The sequence below is a fragment of the Colias philodice genome, chromosome 26 (genome assembly GCF_061535455.1).
Source record: "Colias philodice isolate Cphi_HAF_F1 chromosome 26, ilColPhil1 Martin Lab GWU primary, whole genome shotgun sequence".
Lineage (NCBI taxonomy): Eukaryota > Metazoa > Arthropoda > Insecta > Lepidoptera > Pieridae > Colias > Colias philodice.
The window spans coordinates 2029281-2052896 of NC_143111.1; the positions used below are offsets into that span (position 1 = coordinate 2029281).

The 23616-nt window shown below is 34.2% G+C and overlaps 1 protein-coding gene across 3 annotated transcripts in view; it reads left to right on the forward strand.

Moving 5' to 3' along the window:
- The first annotated feature begins 154 nt into the window (after positions 1-154).
- The window catches only part of LOC149476771 (E3 ubiquitin-protein ligase SH3RF1-like), a 386219-nt gene continuing 362757 nt past the window's right edge, over positions 155-23616 (forward strand). For 2 of the 3 annotated variants that reach the window (XR_016317703.1, XM_089711141.1), the window contains exons 1-7: positions 155-625; positions 4367-4492; positions 17645-17815; positions 18376-18461; positions 18883-18997; positions 22983-23082; positions 23386-23512. Coding sequence is in view for 2 of the 3 variants with exons in the window: in XM_089711141.1 (XP_089567267.1) it covers positions 4379-4492; positions 17645-17815; positions 18376-18461; positions 18883-18997; positions 22983-23082; positions 23386-23512 (713 nt within the window). In the remaining variant the exon portion in view is untranslated. The remainder of the gene's footprint in view (positions 626-4366; positions 4493-17644; positions 17816-18375; positions 18462-18882; positions 18998-22982; positions 23083-23385; positions 23513-23616) is intronic. The other variant, XM_089711142.1, reaches the window with a different exon arrangement.

The following is a 23616-nucleotide window of genomic DNA, read 5'->3' on the forward strand; positions in this document are numbered from 1 at the left end:
CTATGTTTGTCAATATATGTGTTTAAAAAAGACCTAAGTTAGTTGTTTATAATCTGTTTTAAAACAAGAGAATGGACATTCCAAATATGATGGACGAATATAAAATTAAACGCACTTTGGTTATTATAGTTTACAGTGCCTTTGACGTCATAATAGCGTTTTGTTATTCGAAGAGTTAAAACTTAAAATATGTGGTAATTTTGGGTCTGAACCGGCTGAACGAATAACTTTTTCATCACATTTCATTTTTGAACGAATGGTTCATTGACTCATTCGACATTCCATGTCATTCCAGCGCAATTTTCGTTCATCATGTTGGTCATTGGTCAAACGAATGAAAAGTACAAGCGGTGAGAATGGCATTTGGCATTTGTGCGTGAAATTGTATTAGTTTTTGTAAGAACAAGTGCATATTTCTCACAATAGCAGTTTCTTCCCGGTGGCCCTCGCATATTTGTGCAATAATTAAACTCCTTCAAGTGTTTGAATTATGTGTTGTGTAAAACCGTTTGTGTATCGAAAAATTTCTGTGTGAATGGGTTGGGGTGGTAACTCCAGGTTTTGTTTCGTGCTTTGCAATAATGGATTGACTTCCCGCTAACATCGTTGGAATTTAAAACATTCGGTGAGTCATCATTGTTTTAGATACTAAAATGCAACTAAGAGTTCAGTCGACGACCGTTAATCCATAAATGCTAACGATATTAAAATTCATTCGTTACTAATTCTTTCGGTGTATGTTTTACGAAAGACAACACGTCTATTTTAAAATCAGATATTTTAATGTTTCTCAAATAAACTTGCAAGCTTTTAGATGTCAGAATCTCGAAACAATGTAAACATTTGAGATTCCTTTATTCTGGCTAATGGCTGGTTCACACTTTGATTAGTGCGAGTGCAGGTGATGAGTAGTACTACGTGTGGACAGCGACTGTTTAGTGCGAGTGTTTAGTAGGCTGTGTAGTAAAGTGAATAGAAGCGTGTTCTATTTTTTTGCGAGTGGACTGCGAGTAGCCACGTCCCGCGCGCCCTCCCTTCCCCCTCACTCGCAGCGTGCCTGCACTCGCACTAATCACCTGCACTCGCAGTCAATTGGACACTACTCGCACTACACACCTGCACTCGCACTAATCACCTGCACTCGCAGTCAATTGGACACTACTCGCACTACACACCTGCACTCGCACTAATCACCTGCACTCACACTAATCAAAGTGTGAACCAGCCATATGTTCCAAGAAATCATGATCTTGTTTTGTCACAAAACGAATAGTCGTAAATTAGCGATGCATACACTCGTACTGTTGAAAGAAATGCTTTTACACATAATCATGTGTAAATGCATTTCATTCAACAGTATATTTAATGTATCTTATCATATAATTTCTATATAAACAATAACAATATGCATAACTGTTTGTATGCAGTTGTCCACATTGAGTATAACCATTAAAAAAATAAACTAGAAAGAAAGTTTACTTACAAATTTCATAAACACAAAACAGAACCCTTAACAAGTCATTTTGTATTCATAAAAACTGAATACATTAGATGTTAAAAGCATTCTCAAATTATAATCTTACACATCTATTTGCTTGAACATGACAAGTTTTTCTACTGTCCTGGAACAACCCCATTGTGGTCATGCTTATTGTGATGGTTAGTAAAGATTAAATTTTAAAAATAATATCTATCTTGGATGCCCAGTTTCAGAAAAATTTGTATTTCAATCTAACCGTGTTGGATGCCCAGTTTCAGAAAAATTTCAATGTTTAGTAATAAAGGTATAAACAATCATTGTTGTTATTAAGTTACCTATACAGATAGTTTTTGCTATTGTAAAAATATGGTTAAAACTACACAGTACAAACAAATACTGTAACACATGAAACATTAATGAAAAGGATATTTTCAATTGAATATCCATTTATCTAAGCCTTATGGACAAATAAAACTTACAATTTTATTTCAAACTAGCTTCCGCCCGCGACTCCGTCCGCGCGGATGTCGGTCTTCGCGTGGATGGTTTATTTCTCCATTTTGAGTAACTCTGACAATAACATCTTATAAATATCTATTGGACTCAAATACGGCTAGGCCTATAATAATACCCAACGTGTGTTCGCTGTTCTACAGAACAACGTCTATGGATAAAACTGAAAAATTAAGATTATTTTTTTTCTTCGTATTTTTTCAGGATAAAAAGTATCCTATTTTACGCCCAGGATAATAAGGAATAATTATACCAAGTTTCATCGAAATCGAACCGTTAGTTTTCACGTGATGTCTTCACATACAGACAGACAGACAGACAGACAGACAGACAAAAATTTTTTTAATCACATATTTGGGTTTGGTATCGATCCAGTAACACCCCCTGCTATTTATTTTTTCAATATTTTCAATGTACAGAATTGACCCTTCTATAATAAATCATATGTATAGATTATAGAAGTACTGATTAGTTGTGATAATTTTGCTACAAGACATAAACATGACTACTACTTCAATAGGGTTTGTACTTAAACAAAATTGCCACCCTTCGAACAAATTGAATTGAATTTTATTTGTGATTAATGACACCAATTTATTACTTTAATTGGGCTGGTTAAAACAAATTATGAAAGTGAATGCTATAAGCATAGCCTGTATCCTTGTGGAATATATGACAAACACAATATATTATTATGTATAATATTTCATTGATTGATTTTCTTAACAGATGATTAGCTATTGTAGGCCTGATAAAGTAAAATTGATTGATTATTTTATATTTTCTCTATAAATTCATTGTAGTAATGATAATGTGTTCAAAAGTGCTCAGAAGTACTTATCAAATAAATAAATGTTTGAGTATTCAGTTTTGTGTAATACTCTAACCCAGCCTTTCCCAACTTTTCCAAAAGTGGACCCCTAGCGCCACCTTATCATGATATCTTTACTAATACATATTATAAAGCTGTAGAGTTTGTTTGTTTGTTCGAACGTGCTAATCTCAGGAACTACTGGTCCGGTTTGAAAGATTCTTTCGGTGTTAGATAGCCTATTTATCGAGGAAGGTTATCATCATGCTACAACCAATAGGGGTGTAGCTACGGGGTGAAACCACGCGGAGCAGCTAGTATGTTATATGCTTGTTCACCCCAGGTTGGGAAAAGCTGCACTAACCACAAAATTGAAATAAGGTCACTAATAAATTGATGATGCAAAGAAAAATCCAAGTAAGAAATTTATTCTCAGAATGATATGATTGTTATTATGTCACAATGCCATTGTATTTCACAGTGACTTTAATCAATACACATAATTGCATGGTCTTATATGACATGATGTAGGTAGATAATGATATATCTTCCATCTTTTGTTAACTTGAGTTGCAATAAATGTGATAAGATTATGAAATAACTAGTAGTTTATTTAAATGTACATATAATAGGAGTTTTGCCTTAAGATGAGGTAATCTATACTAATATTATAAAGCTAAAGTGTTTGTTTGTTTAAACATGCTAATCTCGGGAACTACTGGTCCGATTTGAAAAATTCTTTCGGTGTTAGATAGCCCATTTATCAAGCTATATATCATCACGCTACGACCATCAGGGGTTGAGCCACGGAGGTGAAACCACGCGGAGCAGCTAGTCAGATATAATCCTTTTCCTGTTGAATAGCAGAAAATGCTCTACTAAATAGTAGAAAATACTATAATTAAAAAAAATGCTCAATCAATAAAATAATTAAACTTCACGAAACTATAATAAAACAGTAGTCAAAACTTTTCTTTCCTTTCAGGAAATTTTGGTACATGATATACTAACTATTGATAATATACTATGTATTGTAATTTGTTTTTGCTACTGTACAAAATGTATTAAACACACATACACACATACCTTTTCCTATACCCAATTCTTTGTGAATTTAAATATAACTTACCCTTGTCATTATGAACTTGGGTCTCCCCATTGAACTATACATATAAGAAAAGCTATTTTGAAACAGTTATTTTTAATCACAATATTAATTTTCTTTTATTGGTCTTGAAGCTGCTTCACTGTAGTTTATGAACTTAAAAAAAATCTCTATTGGTTATGTCTCTAGCGATTTTTGGAATTTGATAGCATCTCATAATCTGTATAAATGAGTATTTATTTTTTAGTCTAAATTATAAATATGACATAATCTTATCTGAATACTATGAGACATCTAAATGATCGTTAATTAAAATTTTTTGCCATTGGCAAAATTCCTGGAATTTTAAATTTTACATTAAATTTTTTATTTTACTATTCATCAACTAACCAAATTTACTTACTGATATTGTAGAAAAAAATGAAATAAAATGAATGCTACTTTTTATTATTTCCAGCGCAAGACCGGTATGGATGAAGGTCTACTCAATGACCTGCTGGAGTGTTCCGTATGTCTGGAGCGCCTGGACACCTCCTCTCGCGTCCTGCCCTGCCAGCACACGTTCTGTCTTAAATGTCTTAAGGTAACGATAACAGTCGTTTATCTATAGCTTTTTTGTTGAAAAATGCGTAACAAAGAGAAAAAAAGGAAACGTTCATTCATCTATAATTTACGCGAAAAATAATGATGAGGCGCCGATATGAATACGCGTATAATTTGTGAACGACTCCTTTGTAAATACGGTTATTCTTTTTTTGGAGAGTTTGTTGTATTATGTATAGAATCAAATAAAATTAAATTGAATATACCTAGATGTGTATATAATAAAATTAACTTAAATCGAAAAGAGATAGGTATGTATAGAAGAAAATTAAATGAAATCGAACAGAAAATGCCAGACCAGGTGGAAGCTGGGCGCGTGGCTAGTGACTAATAAAATATGTAAAACATTTGTATAAAAAATAAACATACAGAAAAATAAACACATATAACAGATATGCAGTTTATAGATTGCCTTATCACACTATGTATGGCTTATGTAACACTAAGAATTTACGATTATAAAGTACATGTTATTATTATGTAGGCGGTACACGGTTAAAAGTAATAATATCTTAATTTGTGTTAAGAGATCAATTCTTAATCATTCAAGGTGATAAGGTGGCCTTTATATTTATTACAAGTTGTTGTAGATATTAAAATATGGTTAAAAAAAAGCTTAAAAAACACGCTTAAACTCATGTAATTATTGTACTGTCACCAATCTTTGATATGTGTACAAAGTTTGAATTAAATCTGTCCCTTTAAAGTAAAATCAAGTTTAAATGTGTCAGTTACATACAGGTGAAGCAGAATAAAAGCGTGTTAAAAACAGATATAGGACAGTTATTAAACTGATTGAAATGTGAAATAAATGTCAGTGACATTATGAATCGATAAAGCACACCACTATTCGTCACCGTATTGGCATTCGTTTCTCAGTAAGGCAAAATGTGATCTGTGTACGTAACTTGTACGTGACGTACATTAATTGACGTTAATTGACGTAGATGTTTTGAATTCCTGTGTCAAAGTCAAAACAAAGTCCAACTCAAAAATATAAATCTATTTTTAAAATGAGGTTATTAGAAAAGAGGCTTTAGCAATGAGGTCCCACCAGATTGAAAGAAGCCACTTTGAATAGTCCTATTATGTAGTAGGTTCCAATTCAAATATGTAAAAAGCATAGCATAGAAAACAGTTTTTTACAGAAAAGAGCCAGCACGAGACTATAGTATTCATTATAAAAATATTGCTAACAATATATTTATAGTTTAGATTTAGAGAAGCAAACACAAAGCTTCACTCTGCTTATACTGAGTGGCAATATTATGAATTAGCATAATCGCTATGCAAAATCTCTTTTAGCTGAATCATCTGATTCAAGTAACTGTCCAATGTTGTAGAATTCATAAATGTAGATTGTAGAGTGCCTAATGGTCGAAAATCGCATTTGGCTTTAGTTTATGTATTTTTAAATCAAGTTTTAATAAAGACTCTCAATTAAAAAAAAAAGAGTATTAATCTATTGATGATTAAAGTCGATATCGGTTCAACCGATGCGTCGCTCGTGAAGAATTTACAAACAACAAAAAAACCTTCGCATTTCGTAACATATTAGTTTGTATACTAATCTGTGTTTGCAAATATTAAAGTTGTAAATTAAGTTAAAACACGACCCTACTTATGCTGTACTAAATTAAGAAATAGCTTTCAAGTTAAGTATTCTAAACTTAGATTGAGTTTGAGTATGTTATAATATTGATAGGGAGGTGCTCTTGTACAGTAAAATAGAGCAGTCTAGCATGACGTATATACAAATGTTCACTTCGGTACTGTTGTACGAAAAAGTGTTTAATGTTATTTATCTATACTAATATTATAAAGCTGAAGAGTTTGTTTGTTTGTTTGAACGCTCTTATTTCAGGAACTACTGGTCCGAAAAATTATTTCGGTGTTAGATAGCCCATTTATCGAGGAAGGTTATATGCTTTAAATCATCACCCTAAGACCAACAGGAGCGGACCAATGAGGGTGAAACCGCGTGGCACAGCTAGTAATTTTTTTTTTTTTTCGTGAAAGATCTAAGAATACGTGTTATATGTGTGTAAGGGCGTTTGTCCACTACAAGGAATTTTACGGTCCGGCATTCCGATTTTTTACGGTCCGGTATGGCACGCAATTAATCTAAATACTAGCTTGTGCACTATACGTAATTTTACTGTCCGACATTTTACTTTTCCCTATTCCGGATGGTTTTTTGAGTTTACGAGTCGCTGTAGGTATAATTGTTTTCGAGTGCCCGCACTTGCTTGGATTTTACTCTTTTTATTGCATATGCCAATTGAAAGCAAGCTCTTGTTTTACTTTCTTTTAGCTGGCAATGAGATTTGAGAAGTCGGTATTGTTATTTTATATACATTGACCAAGCATTGACCTATAATTATTATCTAAGTAAGTGTTGGTAAGTTAAAGTTCAAGTGGGGAATAGATTTAGCTCCTCGTCACCGATTAAAATAAATAAGTGAAACACGCATTTTAAATCTCTTACGGAACTTTACTTTTTATTATAACGAAGTAATATAATATTTCACCTTCTATATTTTTACTCGTTTCTTGTAAAATGCGAAAACAATCATTTATGATAGCATTATACCGCCATACTTCCTTGAACTGTACCACACTGATCCGAGTAAAGACGGACAGGTGCACAAGCAATTCATCGGTTTTTTCATGCCACACCGGACCGTAAAAAATCGGAATGCCGGACAGTAAAATTCCTTGTAGTGCACAAGCGCCCTAAAGCATGAAATAAATTTATGAATAATAATTAATAATTTAAATGAATTGTGTAATAAATTTCATATAAAATCTCTTCATTTATCTGTGAAGATAAACTACAATAATAACTGTAAAAATATTCGCTTTTAAAGTATTAATACTTAGTCCCTTTTTATATTCATTTACGTAATTTATAACAAACCTAACTCTTATTAATATGGTGAAGTACGTAAGTTCATTTATCATATGAGTTACGCTGACGAAGCATTACTCAAATTATGATAATTTCTTATTCAACTGGAAACAAGGAAAAAACACTTTCAATGAGAACACATTCTCAATGAAATATGAATGATTTGTTTACATATTTTCCCATTGATTCACTTAATACTATGTAATATAACGACATTGTAAATAAGGAAACAACGACGCATGAAATATTTTAAATGGTTTTCTATGGGGAAGACACTTTACGTATACATAGTTTGTAAAATATCGACATTCTTTTACCTGCATACATTAATGATTCGAAGTGGTTTATAGAATATAAAAATCGTGAAAAATGTTTTTTGATTTTGTAATCACATATTAAATATTTTATTGGATAAATCCAACGTAAACATTGTATTAAGTAATCTGCAACATTTCGTCATGTGTAAGTTTTGAAACAGGACCTTTCCTATGTAGAAACTTTTCCACGCTTGCCATTGTATAAAGACAATCTAACAATATATTTTAGCATGAAAAAATGGGTACCTACGGGCTACGTGTGATGAACGTCGAAGCTGAATAAAATTAAATTTTAAAATCTGTCCTATTTTCGGCCCTTGTGATCTATGTAAAACTAGCCAATATTATTTATTTGAATAAAAAAATAGACAGGTTACATCAATTCTCTAGCCGACAGTACCAGCTTCCTCAGTTAGCAGCCCCTTGCTCCGGTATCGTAAATAAACATGCTTTATTACTCGTTCTAATCTAAACTGTTTGACTCATGCGCTGCACCGACTGACTCACTCGTTCACAATTGACATGTCTTGAAGAACACTAAGGCCCTTCGCTCATGGAGCTACTCAAAAATGACTGAACTAATCAGTAATTACGATTACAAACCAGTTACAAATTGTATCTCGCATACAACGCTACTCAAGTTATAAGGTTTCAGTCACTTGTCAATGTTTGCTCGTTCATTTTTATCATAAAAAACAAAGAAACTCGGGAAACCAGTAGCGTGGAGACCGACACGACGCGTCGCGCGTGATTTGTTGCTAACGCGTTACTCACCAGTTAGTAACTAGTCGCGTCGTGTGCGAATCTCCATAGAACATGTATGGGCTGTGACGCTCAGGCAACTCGTTAGTAATTTGAGTTTGTGACTAGTTCTTTTTGAGTAGCTCCATGAGCGAAGGGCCTTAATTTGTGATACCCGCATTTTTTCGTGACTAAAGTTAAGTAAGATTTCATGGAAAATAAAATGATGTATTGTGGCGAGATCAAACGATTTATTATTTGTTATTTAACGTAAATCCCAATAGAAGTACATTGGACACTGATGAGTTGTTAAATACAAATTATGTTTATAATTATTATAAAGCTTTTTATACACGAATGAACTGTTAAATGAGTATATTATGTTCAAAAAAATATTGATTAATCATATTAATTATCACAATTATTCGTGCTTGACTCTTTAATTAACATCATTAAAATAATCTCTAGATAATATTACATTTTCTCCAATAGTTAAAACATTCCCGATTGACGCTATGAATCCGAATCGCATTTTATCGTTTCAATAGTAGGTAATAATTATTGTTATGCGACATTTCTCTTGGTCCAGTTTCAAGTATAGGTCGTTGTTACCATATCTCTTATCTAAAAGTAATTAAACTGTGTGTATATAAATGGATTTCTACGGTGCAGCTTAAAGTAAACAATGTACCAAATAATGTCACAATGTTATAAAAATGTTGATCTAAGAATTATACTGTTTAAATACCTGTAATAATACGTATAATATGGGTATTTTATAAGTGTTGGTTTATATGTCTTGAATACCTGACCCACGCAATTTCTTCTATACTCAAAGGCAATATTTGTATGATATTTCATGTTCTGCTTTTTTTGGTCGTAGTGTTATGTGATAGTTATAGCCTTACACCATAATTGGACTAAGTATTCAAATTTCAAACATAAAAATATTTTTTCAATTCGAATCATTGGTTCCTGAGATTAGCTCGTTCAAACGAACTCTTCAACTTTATAATATTTGTACCAAATAAATTTCTTGGCAAGAGAAAAACTTTTGAGTCATTTTCATTCCCATTTCTAATAAATGCATCTAACGTGTATACATTGAATCGTCTCTATTGAATTCGTCATTGTTTTGAGAAAAGCCTTAGTCACCGACATGTGGGTGTGTGACATTCTTCTGTAACATAATTGTTTACATTGACGAGACAAAGTTGAACTTTTGATTCGAGGTTTTGCCGCTTGGACGAATTTTTCTCAGAATGTGTTCGGGTAGCATGTCCGACCTGTATTTGTAAAATAACTGCGTTAAAAAATGTTTCATGGTACAAACTTTCTTCCCCTATTTTATCTTCTTGGCGGTAGAGTTTATCAAATCTACGTAAGAGTGGCTATCCGTTTGCCAAATTTGAACCCGATCGGTCCAGTAGTTTGGGCCTTTGCATTTTATATATTTAAAAGATAATCTTTCAATCACGTATTAAAAAAAACTTTGTACAAACATGCGACGTTTTTACTTTAAAAATGAATCACCGAAATGACCAAGCGCATAAATTCGGACTTCCAAACGTCTTCACCAAATTGGATAATTAATACTTTCTATTCTGTATTCGTTATTGACAGGTTTAAATGAAAAAAGCAACAGAAAATATACAACCGGGTAAATATCCTACTAATATTATAAATGCGAAAGTTTGTGAGGATGTGTGTGTGTAGGTACTGTGTGTGTTTGTTACTCTTTCACGCAAATACTACTGAACCGATTACATTGAAATTTAGCACACATACTTGTATTGACACATAGGATCGGTTTTATCCTGGAAATCCCACGGGAACGTGAACTATGCGGGTTTTTCTTTGAAAACGCGGGCGAAGACGCGGGTGGAAAGCTAGTTAATAATAATTCACAGAATCCTTGACATTAATTGTTTTCGTAATTATAAACTACTAGCTTTCCGCCCGCGGCTTCGCCCGCATTTTCAGATAAAACCCCGTTCCCGTAGGATTTCCGGGATAAAACCTATCCTATGTCCTTTCTCGGGTATCAAAATATCTCTATACCAAATTTCATGCAAATTGATTCAGTAGTTCAGGCGTGATTGAGTAACAGACAGACAGACAGAGTTACTTTCGCATTTATAATATTAGTATGGATGTCAGTGTTATGATTGTATAATGTTTTTCTGGCTGTGATCGTCATTTCCTTTGAGAGTATGCAAATAACTCTACTTTAATATCTGTACTTAATGATACAGCGGTTTAATTCTAAGTTAACTAGTTAGTATTAACTTGAAGAGTGATATAAGCGAAAGTCGAGCGAAGCGAAAGTATCACGATAACGTTGAAATTATACGATGTTCTCTAGGATATGGAATTTATCCCTAAGTTTTAATATAAGTTATTGCTTATGTTTAAAATCAATAAATAAAAAGGTATTCCTTAAAATAACATTTTATTACGAGTATTGGCTATACTTTTTATTAATTAATTTAACGACTTGCCTCGCGTGACATTGTTATCGCGATGAACTGAATTTGGGAGGTTCCGTAGTTTTTAAAATTGGAAGAGGAAGCTTTAAACGTATTCATAAAGCATTTAATGTATTCGCACTCGTTTAATTATTATTTACAAACAAACAAACAAAATTCTTTATTGTGCACCACAGAAAATTACGAAAGAGAATAAACAATAAGTCAAAGAGCACAACAAGCGGTCTTATCGCTCAAACAGCGATCTCTTCCAGACAACCAGCTGGACAAGGAGACACAGTGTGTTATTTACCTTTTGATTACTTACTTAAATAAGACTTGTTAATTAATATTATTATATAAACCGTGATATAGCTGTTAAACAAACTACCCATTACTTATCGCTAGAAAGTCATCATAATTATTGATGACACGAGTTCCTTGTACTATGAGCGACGAAAATTACTTACACGATTATGATTTATTAATTCAATTATCGTGCACTTAAAATTCAATTTCGCGAAACTGAAAGAAGTCGTGTTACGTCACGGATTCCTGAAAAGGAATTAGGGCTGCTGTACCGGTTTAATTGATTTCTTTGTTACTGGTGAAAATGATTGATTCGATCAATAAGTACCTAATTTGACTGGTTTGTTATCCAGACTACCGTGAAATAGAGTGGTTTCTATCTATACTTAATATAACATTATAAAGCTGAAGATTTTGTTTGTTTGTTTGAACGCGCTAATCTCGGGAACTACTGGTCCGATTTGAAAAATTCTTTCGGTGTTACGTAGCCCATTTATCGAGGAAGGCTATAGAATGTATATCATTACCCTAAGACCAACAGGAGCGGAGCCACGCGGGTGAAACCGCGAAGCGCAGCTAGTTCAATATAAAAAAGAGCGTGTGTGCTGAGCACAGTTCAGAAGTGAAACTCTTTGGCAAGATTCAAAGATACCAAAATCAAAAGCCGAACTCCATGACGCGACTTCGAAGAAATTACGCGCGCTTAAAGAAATTTCAATTAAAAAATGTCATGAATAGTGCATATTTGGGGCAGGATAAATCACACAGATATCGGTTATTTGCAGATATTCTCATTGCAGATTGCTTTGATGCTTTGACGATCGCTAGGTATTCCGTATTCAGTTTGCGTTTCCACTCTTACTGCCAACTCGTTTACGTTTGCATATTTTCATTCGTATCCTATAAAAGCGAGCCCAAAAGTGTCACAAACGAGAGCTAATTAAAAATTTACGCCACCCTCACGTGATTGAGTGGCTCGGTAACAAGTATCGATCATTGCTTGTCCCACTTATGCTGTATATTTCGGGTGAGGTATAGAACAAAAATAGAGCAGTAACTCTTGGCAATGCTGGTACGTTAGTTTTTATTGTCTACGTATCAGGGATGCGATCCAAATGTGCCTGACTGTGAACTAGAATCGATGCGAAACTGGGACGAGGACTTTTATTAGGCGCTAAACGAGCAACGACACCTTTTAGTGTTCTGGTAGAGTGAATGGAGTGCCATTCAAAAATGAAGTCTTGAATAATGGTGTAAGTTCTTATTTGTAGAAAGTAAAAGGTTAAAGTTTTTTTTTTAATTCTTCTATGCTGCAATATAACAGACATTATTGATTATTTCTTCTTAGGTTTTATGTCAGCTAAATCTATGATGATATGTTTCGTAAGAAGATATTAGTATAGAATTTGCAAGTCGATAGACGAGTATAATAGGGAATTAGTTGGCTCAGCACGACCGGACGAAATACAGTTACATACTAAATGCGTAGACTATTTCATATGTTGTTGTCATTTATCTTTGCTCCGGTGTTTTCCGCATGTCCTGCGAAAATGGTTAACGGTTTTGTTAATGTTAATTTATTCTTTGCTTTCAGAACTATATTGCATAATGCATATTGCAGTCTCTAGAAAATTATTATCTATCGTGATCGATTATAAATCCCTTAAATAAGAAATTCTTCCTAAAATAAGTGTAGATAATGAATGTTTATTGAACTGTTAAAACGGTAAAAATAATAATTGTAGATACCAAAGCCTATATAAGTTTAAACTGAACTAGATTAAAATAAAAGTTAATAGTAATCAAGTACATATTAACATATCCCACTTGTATGAGAGCTACTAATCTTTTACGACAAGGAAATGCGATAAATATTCAAGAACATCGATACCTTGACTCAATTTCTCGATTGTTTCAATTTTCATAGATAAGATAGCGATATCGTTTATTTGTATACAATATGGATTTCTGTTTTGGCAATATAAGTGGATTAGTTAAATGTGTCTTTCTTGATAGATACAATATTATAAATGACAAAACCTACTACAATATTATAAATGCGAAAGTTTGTGAGGATGGATGGATGGATGTTTGTTACTCTTTCACGCAAATATTACTGAACCGATTTCAATGAAATTTAGTATGTAGATAGCTGAAGACCTAGAATAAGACATAGGCTATATATTTTTATCATGGAAATCTCACAGGAACGGGAACTATGCGGGTTTTTCTTTGAAAACGCGGACGGAAATCTAGTAAGTAATATAAGCCACTATTCACATTTACTGGTCTTTTAATTAAGATTGATGCAATGAACTGTGCCATTCATGTATGGTATGTTTTATGAGTATTGAAATAGTAGAGGAGAATTAAAAACAATTAACAAATGGTATGAGCCCATTTGTGTCGTCTGTACTGGCGTTAAATTGTCGGGTCAAGTGTAAAAACATGTATGAAATTGTTGTAAATTAATTCTTGTTTTTTTTTTCAAAAATGTCATAAATAAGGTTATCTTTGTATCGTGAATTGTAGTCGTTTGAAGTATTTCGATAAATTTTAGAGAAAAATAGAAGAAAAAGCTTTACTTTGTCTCAAAGATGGAATTAATTGTGAGAAATCCTGCATTCTGATAATGATTGATAAGACATAGTACTTGCTTAGATCACTGTATCTATTGTCGAATATCGGCTTGACCTTTGCAAGCACAGCTCTGAACTGTGACATTTTGCGGAGCGCACCTCATTCCGCCCTAACATTTGGTACGTTTTACTTGTCATTTGGTTTTATACATCCGGCGTTAGACCGAAATATCTTCGGAGACGTGATGTTAATGTTTTCGTTAAATTGCTGTAAGAGATTGTAAAAGATTATTATTTTTATTTTTTTGGTACTTTGGGTAGGGGGGAGGTTTTATGAGAAATATTTTTTAAGGATAACCATGGTTAAAAAAATATATGAAATTTTCCTAAGTGATACATGTTTTTCTGTAATATGTAAATACCTACATGTACGTTATGTACGTACAATGGAAACCAAAATCGGCTCTTTGCATCTAAAAAAAATTATCATTTCTTTTATGCTGTTATTTCTGTTATTTGCACTTTAGTGCTCTTTTCGTTTCTACATTACTTCTTGCCCTGATTGTAAACAAACTTATACGTACACATATTGTTACCGTTAGTAATTTTTCTCTACGAACATTATGACAATATCCACAAGCTGATAGTATAACAGTATACCGTGGAAGTCGGTGGCATCGCCGAACGGCGGTCGTAAATTACATCCGCCTAGGCGAGCGGGGACGGGAAACGGAAAAATAGCTTGTGTTGTTAGCTAATGTTGTTTATAATTTATATGTTGGTTTGTACGTTTGGTGGTGTTGCGTTACTGATGCGTGTGGGTGAGAGGACATGGTCGCGGTTGGGTTTTGGATGGGTAACTGTAAGGGTGGAATACTTAGTTATGATCTTGATTAGGCTTATGCTTCTGAAACAATAAGGACTTAATCTATCTAAACGATGTATTTTCGTGACAAATTTTTATATCCTAAAAAGTATTTATAAGATTTTAATTTAAATTAATTGATTTCACATGCAAAAACTCAAATACGTAATTATTAAGGATGCTCCCGGCTAGTTTGCAGTCCTTAACGAAGTTGGAAATTGTAACAGTGTGGAAATTTTCGATAGGCCCTGGAGAGAAAGTACTTGAAATACTGGAGTTCGCAAATTTTGCTGAAAATAAACATTCCTTTTTTTTAATAAAGAAATCGAACTGCATTAAAATATTTTTGAAAATTCATTTACCATGCCCGGGAATCGAAGTGTATATTATGCTTTTTTGTACAAAAACTCGTGATTGCATGATTTTTAAATTTATCTAATATTACGATAAATCATTACCTTATGAATCAAGTCCATGTTGGATATACGCTATAGGATTGGCTTTAGGCGTGTTAAAAGTCAACAATTACGTTACCAAGTGTTATCGATACAATTTTATGTAGTACTCTGTACTCGTTCATAAACACTATTTGAATACCATTTATGTTTAAAGTACACCACACATTGATTGCCGTGTTTATATTATGTTTTATGGGGGTATTTTGTATTTTTGGTAAATTCGGCAATGTACTTCACAGCTTCTTCTTATTAATTAGGGGAGACCGGGTACAAAAGTAACACTTTGTACTTGTACCTTGATTTCTGACTGGGTGTTACTGTTATCATTAAATTAATATAACCATATATAAATTTAGTTTATATTCTTTACACTAGCACCTCAATTTATTATATTATGTAGTGTTTTATATTCATAAAGTAAGTTTAAAAAAAAATCGTCAGTTGTTACTTTCGACCCCGTAAGCAGGTCGAAAGTAACACGTCGTGGGTCGAAAGTAACAAGACAAAGGGGTTGGTAATTAATACAATATTATGATGGTAAATCAACAAATTATTTGTTTAAAGACTTTGTATTAATAACACATATCAACTTTTGTATTTTAAATATAATACTTGCAAATATAATACAAAACAATCGATAAAAAATATTCGAAGTTCAAGTCATGAGATTAATTAAGGGAATCATTATTTTATAATTAAAAATTCTGCATCCTGCATCCATCCACTAGCATTCCCAGCTCCAGCACAACCAACAGGACCCTCGGCAATACGACAAAAGCGGAATGTGTTCTCCTAGAGCATTAATGGCAACAGCAACAGTTACTAATTTTCCAGGCTCTGCTAAGGTTATGGCACCTACTTGTTTAATCCCTTTTTAATCTACAAATTTGGTTTGTGGTCACCCCTGTCTCGTCCATATTCCAAGTATCTTTTGGCTCAAATTGGTATCTTTCACAATACCTCAGCAAGGTTATCAAAAAAATTATTCACATTATGCTCGTTGATGGAGATAACTGAAAATAAACTGCAGAGCACTCGATTAAATAGTCGCGTAGATTACTTTACTTGTTATTAGTAAATCTCGATCGACGCAAGGTAGCTGCACTAGTATTACGGCTTATAATTTTTTTATAAATCTATATAATGTTACATGGCAAATACATATTATATTTTTGCAAGGCCTCTAATTGTTGCACCATCTTTCAAAATGCTCTTCAGCCGTGTTGGTAATTCCTCGATCAGTAGTTCTAATGCGTTGTCGCGGCATTCTGTTGAAGTAAAGATGTACATAAAAATATACATAATCATAATGGGACAAAAATAACATGTTACTTTTGTACCCATGGGGCTATGTTACTTTTGTACCCGTCTATATTTTTGCCAAGACGTGCAACAAAACTTTAAAACGGAACGTGCTACATAAAAATGATTATGAGCAATGTACAATTACTCTAATCAAGAATGGATATGCAAACATTCAGATTTCTATCATCCTTTTAAGACTACGTAAACGGTTAATAAAAAAATGTCGAAAATCTTACTTTTGATTCGTGAAAACACGTAGCGTCCTGTCACACAGCCCAACAGCGCGTGGCGCACGCGGCGAATGAATACAATTAAGGGGGGCGCTCTCGGCTATCGCCTGACAGAGGCTTGGCGGTGTTCGCCCATTGGATAAATCTAGAGAGCATTTGTTACTTTCGACCCACCGTTACTTTTGTACCCGCTCTCCCCTACCTACGCAATATACAAAATCTAACTATAAATAAACATGTGAATAACTATGTTCCACAAAAAATGTTATGTACTAGTTTAATTTTTCGATGCAGTAGCCTTTTCATGTTGCTGAATAATGAAAGACGTGCTAATTGCTATGAATGACGACTTCTTTCGCGTTTCATATTTCGGCACCCGCTGCCATCTGGCGTCTAGTGACTGCATCTCTCATTGTACCCACTATACTGAGCGATTATAATAATTAATAACCAAGAAGCTTATAAGAAAAAAACAAGTAGTTAGTTAGTTAGGTGTGAAAGGGATAAAAAACATACAGGCGTCATTCAACGTCATATTTTCTTGTTACAAGTTAATGTTCATACTGAAATCTCCAGTGTATTAGTTAAAAGCTTCTTGATAATAACTATCATACTAGATGTCACGGTTTCCCGTTTGCCCGCATGGGCAAATAATTTTGCCCTTTCACCATGTATTGCGGTAAAAAGTAGCTATATCACTCTCTAGCCAACTAACTATGTTCATACACAAAAATCATACCATAAAATCGATCCGTTGCGTCATGAAAGTGAGACCAAAATTAAAGTAAATATAAACTATACCTACACGAAAACCTAGCAACTTTTCAATAACCAATATGATAAACCAACCTTTCCTGAACGGCCTGAACCTCAATCTATAATGTTACAAAAAACATGTAGGAATTCATAAATAAAGATTTATTTATATTATTTATTTGTTTATTTCCAGGTAATCGTCGAGTCCCACAAGGAGTTACGATGCCCCGAGTGTCGGGTGCTGGTCGAGGCGAAGGTGGAGGAGCTGCCTCCGAACGTGCTCCTCATGAGGATCCTGGAGGGCATGAAGAATTCCGCCCCGAGGAAGGTCAGCACGCAACGCGTGAGGACGGGACATGCTCAGGTATGTTAATCTATAATACATGTAATAAAATATTGTTTTAAAATAATACTTGGGGAGTGATCAACAATCGATATCGAAGTCAAAAATATAAGTCAACTAGCTTTTCACTCGCGGCTTCGCTCGCTTTGTATAAAAGCTAATTAATTATTTACTAAAACCGTCTTCTTCAATTACTCTATCTATTAAAAAAAACTGCATTAAAATATATTGCGTAGTTTTAAAGATTTAAGCATACATAGGGACATAGAGACAGAGAAAGCTATGTTTTACGTACTATGTAGTGATAATATAGCTAACTGCTTCAAGATGGAATTTTTGGTTAATTCTATCCAGTAGCCAATTTGCATTGTAAGCAAGTGGTTGTATTAAATGCCATGAAAAATATGTTAAAAGCAATCGTTTTAAGAACTTGAATAAATCTTGACAATTTTTTTACATACAGCACATTTGATTTTATTGTAAATACCTTTTATTTGTGACAATTTAACATTTACGTCCAATTAAACTTTTATACATTACCATATTATATTTGATGCTAATGTTGCTCTCGAATATTCCAGAACCAACTAACTCAGCAGACGTCTCGATCAGATAAACAGTTGCCGCACGGCAGAGCCATGTATGATTACATATCTAAAGAACCTGGGTAAGTTATTACTTATTATTAATAATTAAAATATTTTATTGTGTTATTTGTAGTAAGGAAGGACATGAATAGGGTGCATTAGAATAAGGGTACAATAAAATATCCCATTCTTCTCTCCTTAATATTATTTGTTGTAAGAAAGACCGAAAGAAATATGTTTATTTTACAATTTACATTACAAGTAAAACATAACTTTTTTTGAGTTTAATATGTATATGTTACTTCAGTTTCATAATGCATTCTTTTATATGAACAATTGCGAAAATTGCAATTGCATGAACAGCAGTAGAATATTATGGCACAAAGTCATTAATTACATATTTGCTTACTTTGCACTTTTAAAAGAGCTGCCGGTAAACATAATTAAATATATTTTCCCAAAACTAATATATTAATGAATGATAATATTTTTTTATTCCAGCGACCTTTCATTCAAGAAGGGCGAAACAGTGTTGTTCCAGAAGAAATTGGATCCGTTCTGGTATCATGGAGAATGTTCCGGAAGGACTGGCATCTTTCCAATATCATATGTACAGGTATTACTTTAAATTTAACTTTAATACAAACTAGCTTCCGCCCACGACTTTGTACGTGCATCCCTGTTTTTCCCCGTTCCCGCAAGAGTTTCGGGGAATCCTTTCTTAGCGGATGCCTACGTCCTAACATCTACCTGCATGCCAAATTTCAGCCCGATACGTCCAGTGGTTTGGGCTGTGCGTTGATAGATCACTATATCAGTCACCTTTGAGTTTTACATAATATATAGATATCAACCTTTAGTCCGTTTTCTTATGGGCATGCTTGTATGGAAAGGTATACATTTTTGAGTAAAGCAATGAAATTTGGTTCAAATGTTGTACTCGTCCACCTAAGCCCAAATCGCCTGGTAGCCAGTGTCTACTCCCCGGCAGAAGGGAGGGAGGGGGGGTTATAGAACAGAGCGCCCGGCGCTCGGAAAAAAAATTCTGGCGGATTCATTTGGCCCTTTGAGTCGAGTTTGGTGTCGTTATCAGGTAACTAGATGATGCCCGATTCATTCCCCATACCAGTTTTTTAGGGTTCCGTAGCAAAATATGTCACAATCTTTAAAATAATAAACTTTTGGCAGTGGCAAAATCCAAACAAACCAGTATATTTTTATATTTTTGTATCAAACTTGGTTTATAAAAAATACTGTCTGAAAGGCCATTTCATGCAGATTATAAAAACATTAACATGTTACATATATCTTACCATTTTCAATGTGAAATAAATTATAGAAAGTACAGGAACGTTCGTCAGCGCAGCGTAGGGGACGGCTAATAGACCCGAAAAATAAGCAATAACATAAAAGAAAAAACCAGTCAAGTGCGAGTCTGACTCGCCCATCGAGTGTTTCGTACTTATTTGTCCTATACCATGTTATCTTGTCTGGTAGGACCTGGTTAACTGATACACACACACTTTCGTCTTTATAATATTAGTGTGATTTTTAATCATCTTTAAACTATAAATGAAGTCAGGTAACATTGTTAAAAATAAAGATATATAATAATAGAACGTTTTTGTATTAATAATAATGACAACCACCTCCACAATTACATAATTCGGTACATTTGAGCTGGCGTATAAAACACTTCAATCTGGAATTGCAAGATTTCACGCACCGACATCTTATCAATTCAAAGCTTCTCTTTTCTTTTTATTTCAGATGGGCAAGGAATATTTTGATTTTTTTAGGTCCCTAAATATATACAGCCTGTAAAACTGCCCTTAAGGTGTGTTGTTTAAGGGCAGCTTCTGTGGGAGGCAAATTTTCGATTTGCCTGTCCGTTTTTGTTAAAAATTTGTTTGCGACCCTCATTTACTGTCACAGCGGGGTACAATGTGAAAAACAAACATGTACTTATAATAATTATAAAAAAATATAAGTTCTGGATAAGAGTATCCTTAAAATATCGTGACCGTCCTTACCTATCATGCATTGTAATCGCAAACTTTTCAATTTCACTGTCTGCATATCTGCCACTGTAAAGTGCTTCAAATCCTCGTGTGACATTCGGATATGCCTTCCATACCTCAAATGCAGGTGTACCTATAGTTATTTTAGACCTTCTAGCTTTGGAACACACGATATAGTAGTAGTAGCCAAAATAATGTTAAGAACAGTCGACAGATATGGCTAGTACAGAATATCATGTATACCCGTCCGATTAGGGCCCTTCTGGCCTCCTCCACTCAAGCGACAGCTCAAGCCGAGGTTCGTGGTCCCCGTCAAGGGGGGACGCCCTTGTGCATGTCGCTACCAGGGTGAACCTTCAGTTCACCCCCGCGTCCGCGTTAAAATGTAGAAGCCCTTCTGGCTAACATTGAGAGACACCACACAAAAAAAAAAAAAATCCAAGCTAGAAGGTCTAAAATAACTATAGGTACACCTGCATTTGAGGTATGGAAGGCATATCCGAATGTCACACGAGGATTTGAAGCACTTTACAGTGGCAAATATGCAGACAGTGAAATTGAAAAGTTTGCGATTACAATGCATGATAGGTAAGGACGGTCACGATATTTTAAGGATACTCTTATCCAGAACTTATATTTTTTTATAATTATTATAAGTACATGTTTGTTTTTCACATTGTACCCCGCTGTGACAGTAAATGAGGGTCGCAAACAAATTTTTAACAAAAACGGACAGGCAAATCGAAAATTTGCCTCCCACAGAAGCTGCCCTCAAACAACACACCTTAAGGGCAGTTTTACAGGCTGTATATATTTAGGGACCTAAAAAAATCAAAATATTCCTTGCCCATCTGAAATAAAAAGAAAAGAGAAGCTTTGAATTGATAAGATGTCGGTGCGTGAAATCTTGCAATTCCAGATTGAAGTGTTTTATACGCCAGCTCAAATGTACCGAATTATGTAATTGTGGAGGTGGTTGTCATTATTATTAATACAAAAACGTTCTATTATTATATATCTTTATTTTTAACAATGTTACCTGACTTCATTTATAATTTAAAGATGATTAAAAATCACACTAATATTATAAAGACGAAAGTGTGTGTGTATCAGTTAACCAGGTCCTACCAGACAAGATAACATGGTATAGGACAAATAAGTACAAAACACTCGATGGGCGAGTCAGACTCGCACTTGACTGGTTTTTGTTTTATGTTATTGCTTATTTTTCGGGTCTATTAGCCGTCCCCTACGCTGCGCTGACGAACGTTCCTGTACTTTCTATAATTTATTTCACATTGAAAATGGTAAGATATATGTTACATGTTAATGTTTTTATAATCTGCATGAAATGGCCTTTCAGACAGTATTTTTTTATAAACCAAGTTTGATACAAAAATATAAAAATATACTGGTTTGTTTGGATTTCGCCACTGCCAAAAGTTTATTATTTTAAAGATTGTGACATATTTTGCTACGGAACCCTAAAAAACTGGTATGGGGAATGAATCGGGCATCATCTAGTTACCTGATGACGACACTAAACTCGACTCAAAGGGCCAAATGAATCCGCCAGAATTTTTTTTCCGAGCGCCGGGCGCTTTGTTCTATAACCCCCCCTCCCTCCCTTCTGCCGGGGAGTAGACACTGGCTACCAGGCGATTTGGGCTTTGGTGGACGAGTACAACATTCGTACCAAATGGCATTGCTTTACTCAAAAATGTATACCTTTTCCCATAAGAAAACGGACTACTTACTCCATTTACTTCAAAGTGATAAAATAATTCATTTTTGTTTAGCCATCCTTGACTTCTAATTGTGGTATCTGACAAGGCCTTTGTCTATTCAAAATTCGTCAGTTTGTCTGTTCGCGATAAAATCAAAAACTACTGTACCGTTTTGTATTGTTTTCTCCAGTAGACGTAAGGATCACTTGAAAGGTTTTAATAACACTGTTTACATTTTAGACGAGGCTGGCGAAGCTGCGGGAGCAAAACTAGGTTTTATATTTGTATGTTAATATAGTTAAAAACAAAAACCCGCATAGTTCCCGTTCCCGTGGGATTTCCGGGATAAAACCTAGCCTATGTGTTAATCCAAGTTACCCTCTATTGTGCTAAATTTCATTGTAATCGGTTCAGTAGTATTTGCGTGAAAGAGTAACAAACACACACATACACATCCATCCTCACAAACTTTCGCATTTATAATATTACATATTAGTAGGATAAGTAAGATGCTTATATTTTTTGATACAATTATTTGTTCGGCCAGGCTTCTAACCTCAAAAAAAATTAACGATTCTCAACTCCACGCCCTATAATGTACAGTTTTACCTATATCTTAAAATCCTGTCTGGTCAAATCATGTCAGCGGGGGAAAAATAACTTTTAAATCAAGTGCCCGTAGACCCACTGTCATACCATTTTATAGCAGTGGGTCCACGGGGAAAAATATTACCCGTAGACCCACCAGTGGGTCATAGCGGGGGGACCACGGGTAATACGCCCTTTTTTCGCTTTTGTATCACCATTATGATATGTTTTATTGCATATAAATAATGTTTTTATTTCTTTTCAGGTGGTAGTACCGCTACCAGTGGCCACTGCGTTGTGTAAAGCGTTGTATGACTTTCGAATGTCCGCGCCTGATGAGGAAGGATGTCTCGCTTTTGATAAAGGTAATGTTATAAATAAAGTATTAAAATTTATAGAAATGTCTTTGAATTATTGTGAATATATATTTGTAAGATATATACTTGGATATTATAATATAAATTAGAAAATAAACTATTACTGTCATATACATACATCATACACGAATTGCGGTTTTACCCACTTGCTCCTAAATAAATTGCCTCGCTTGCGGTATAAATTGCCGTATAACCGATATATGGACTATCTGAAAGTGAAACAAACACACTCTTCAGCTTTATAATATTACTGTAGATTTAATATTTATATATTTTTTATTATAATTTCAGGAGCAATTATAACAGTGCACCGTCGCGTTGATGAAAACTGGGCGGAGGGTCGTCTCGATCAGCGCGTGGGAATATTCCCCATCGCGTTCGTGGAATTAAACCAAGCGGCTAGGCAGCTAATGAACAGGTATAATTAAAAAAAAGACGGGTTGCACTCCGGGAGTGCCGGCAGAAGTGAAAACATGATTATTAACGTTCAGCATGTTTGATATTTTGGAATGGTATCCGTCT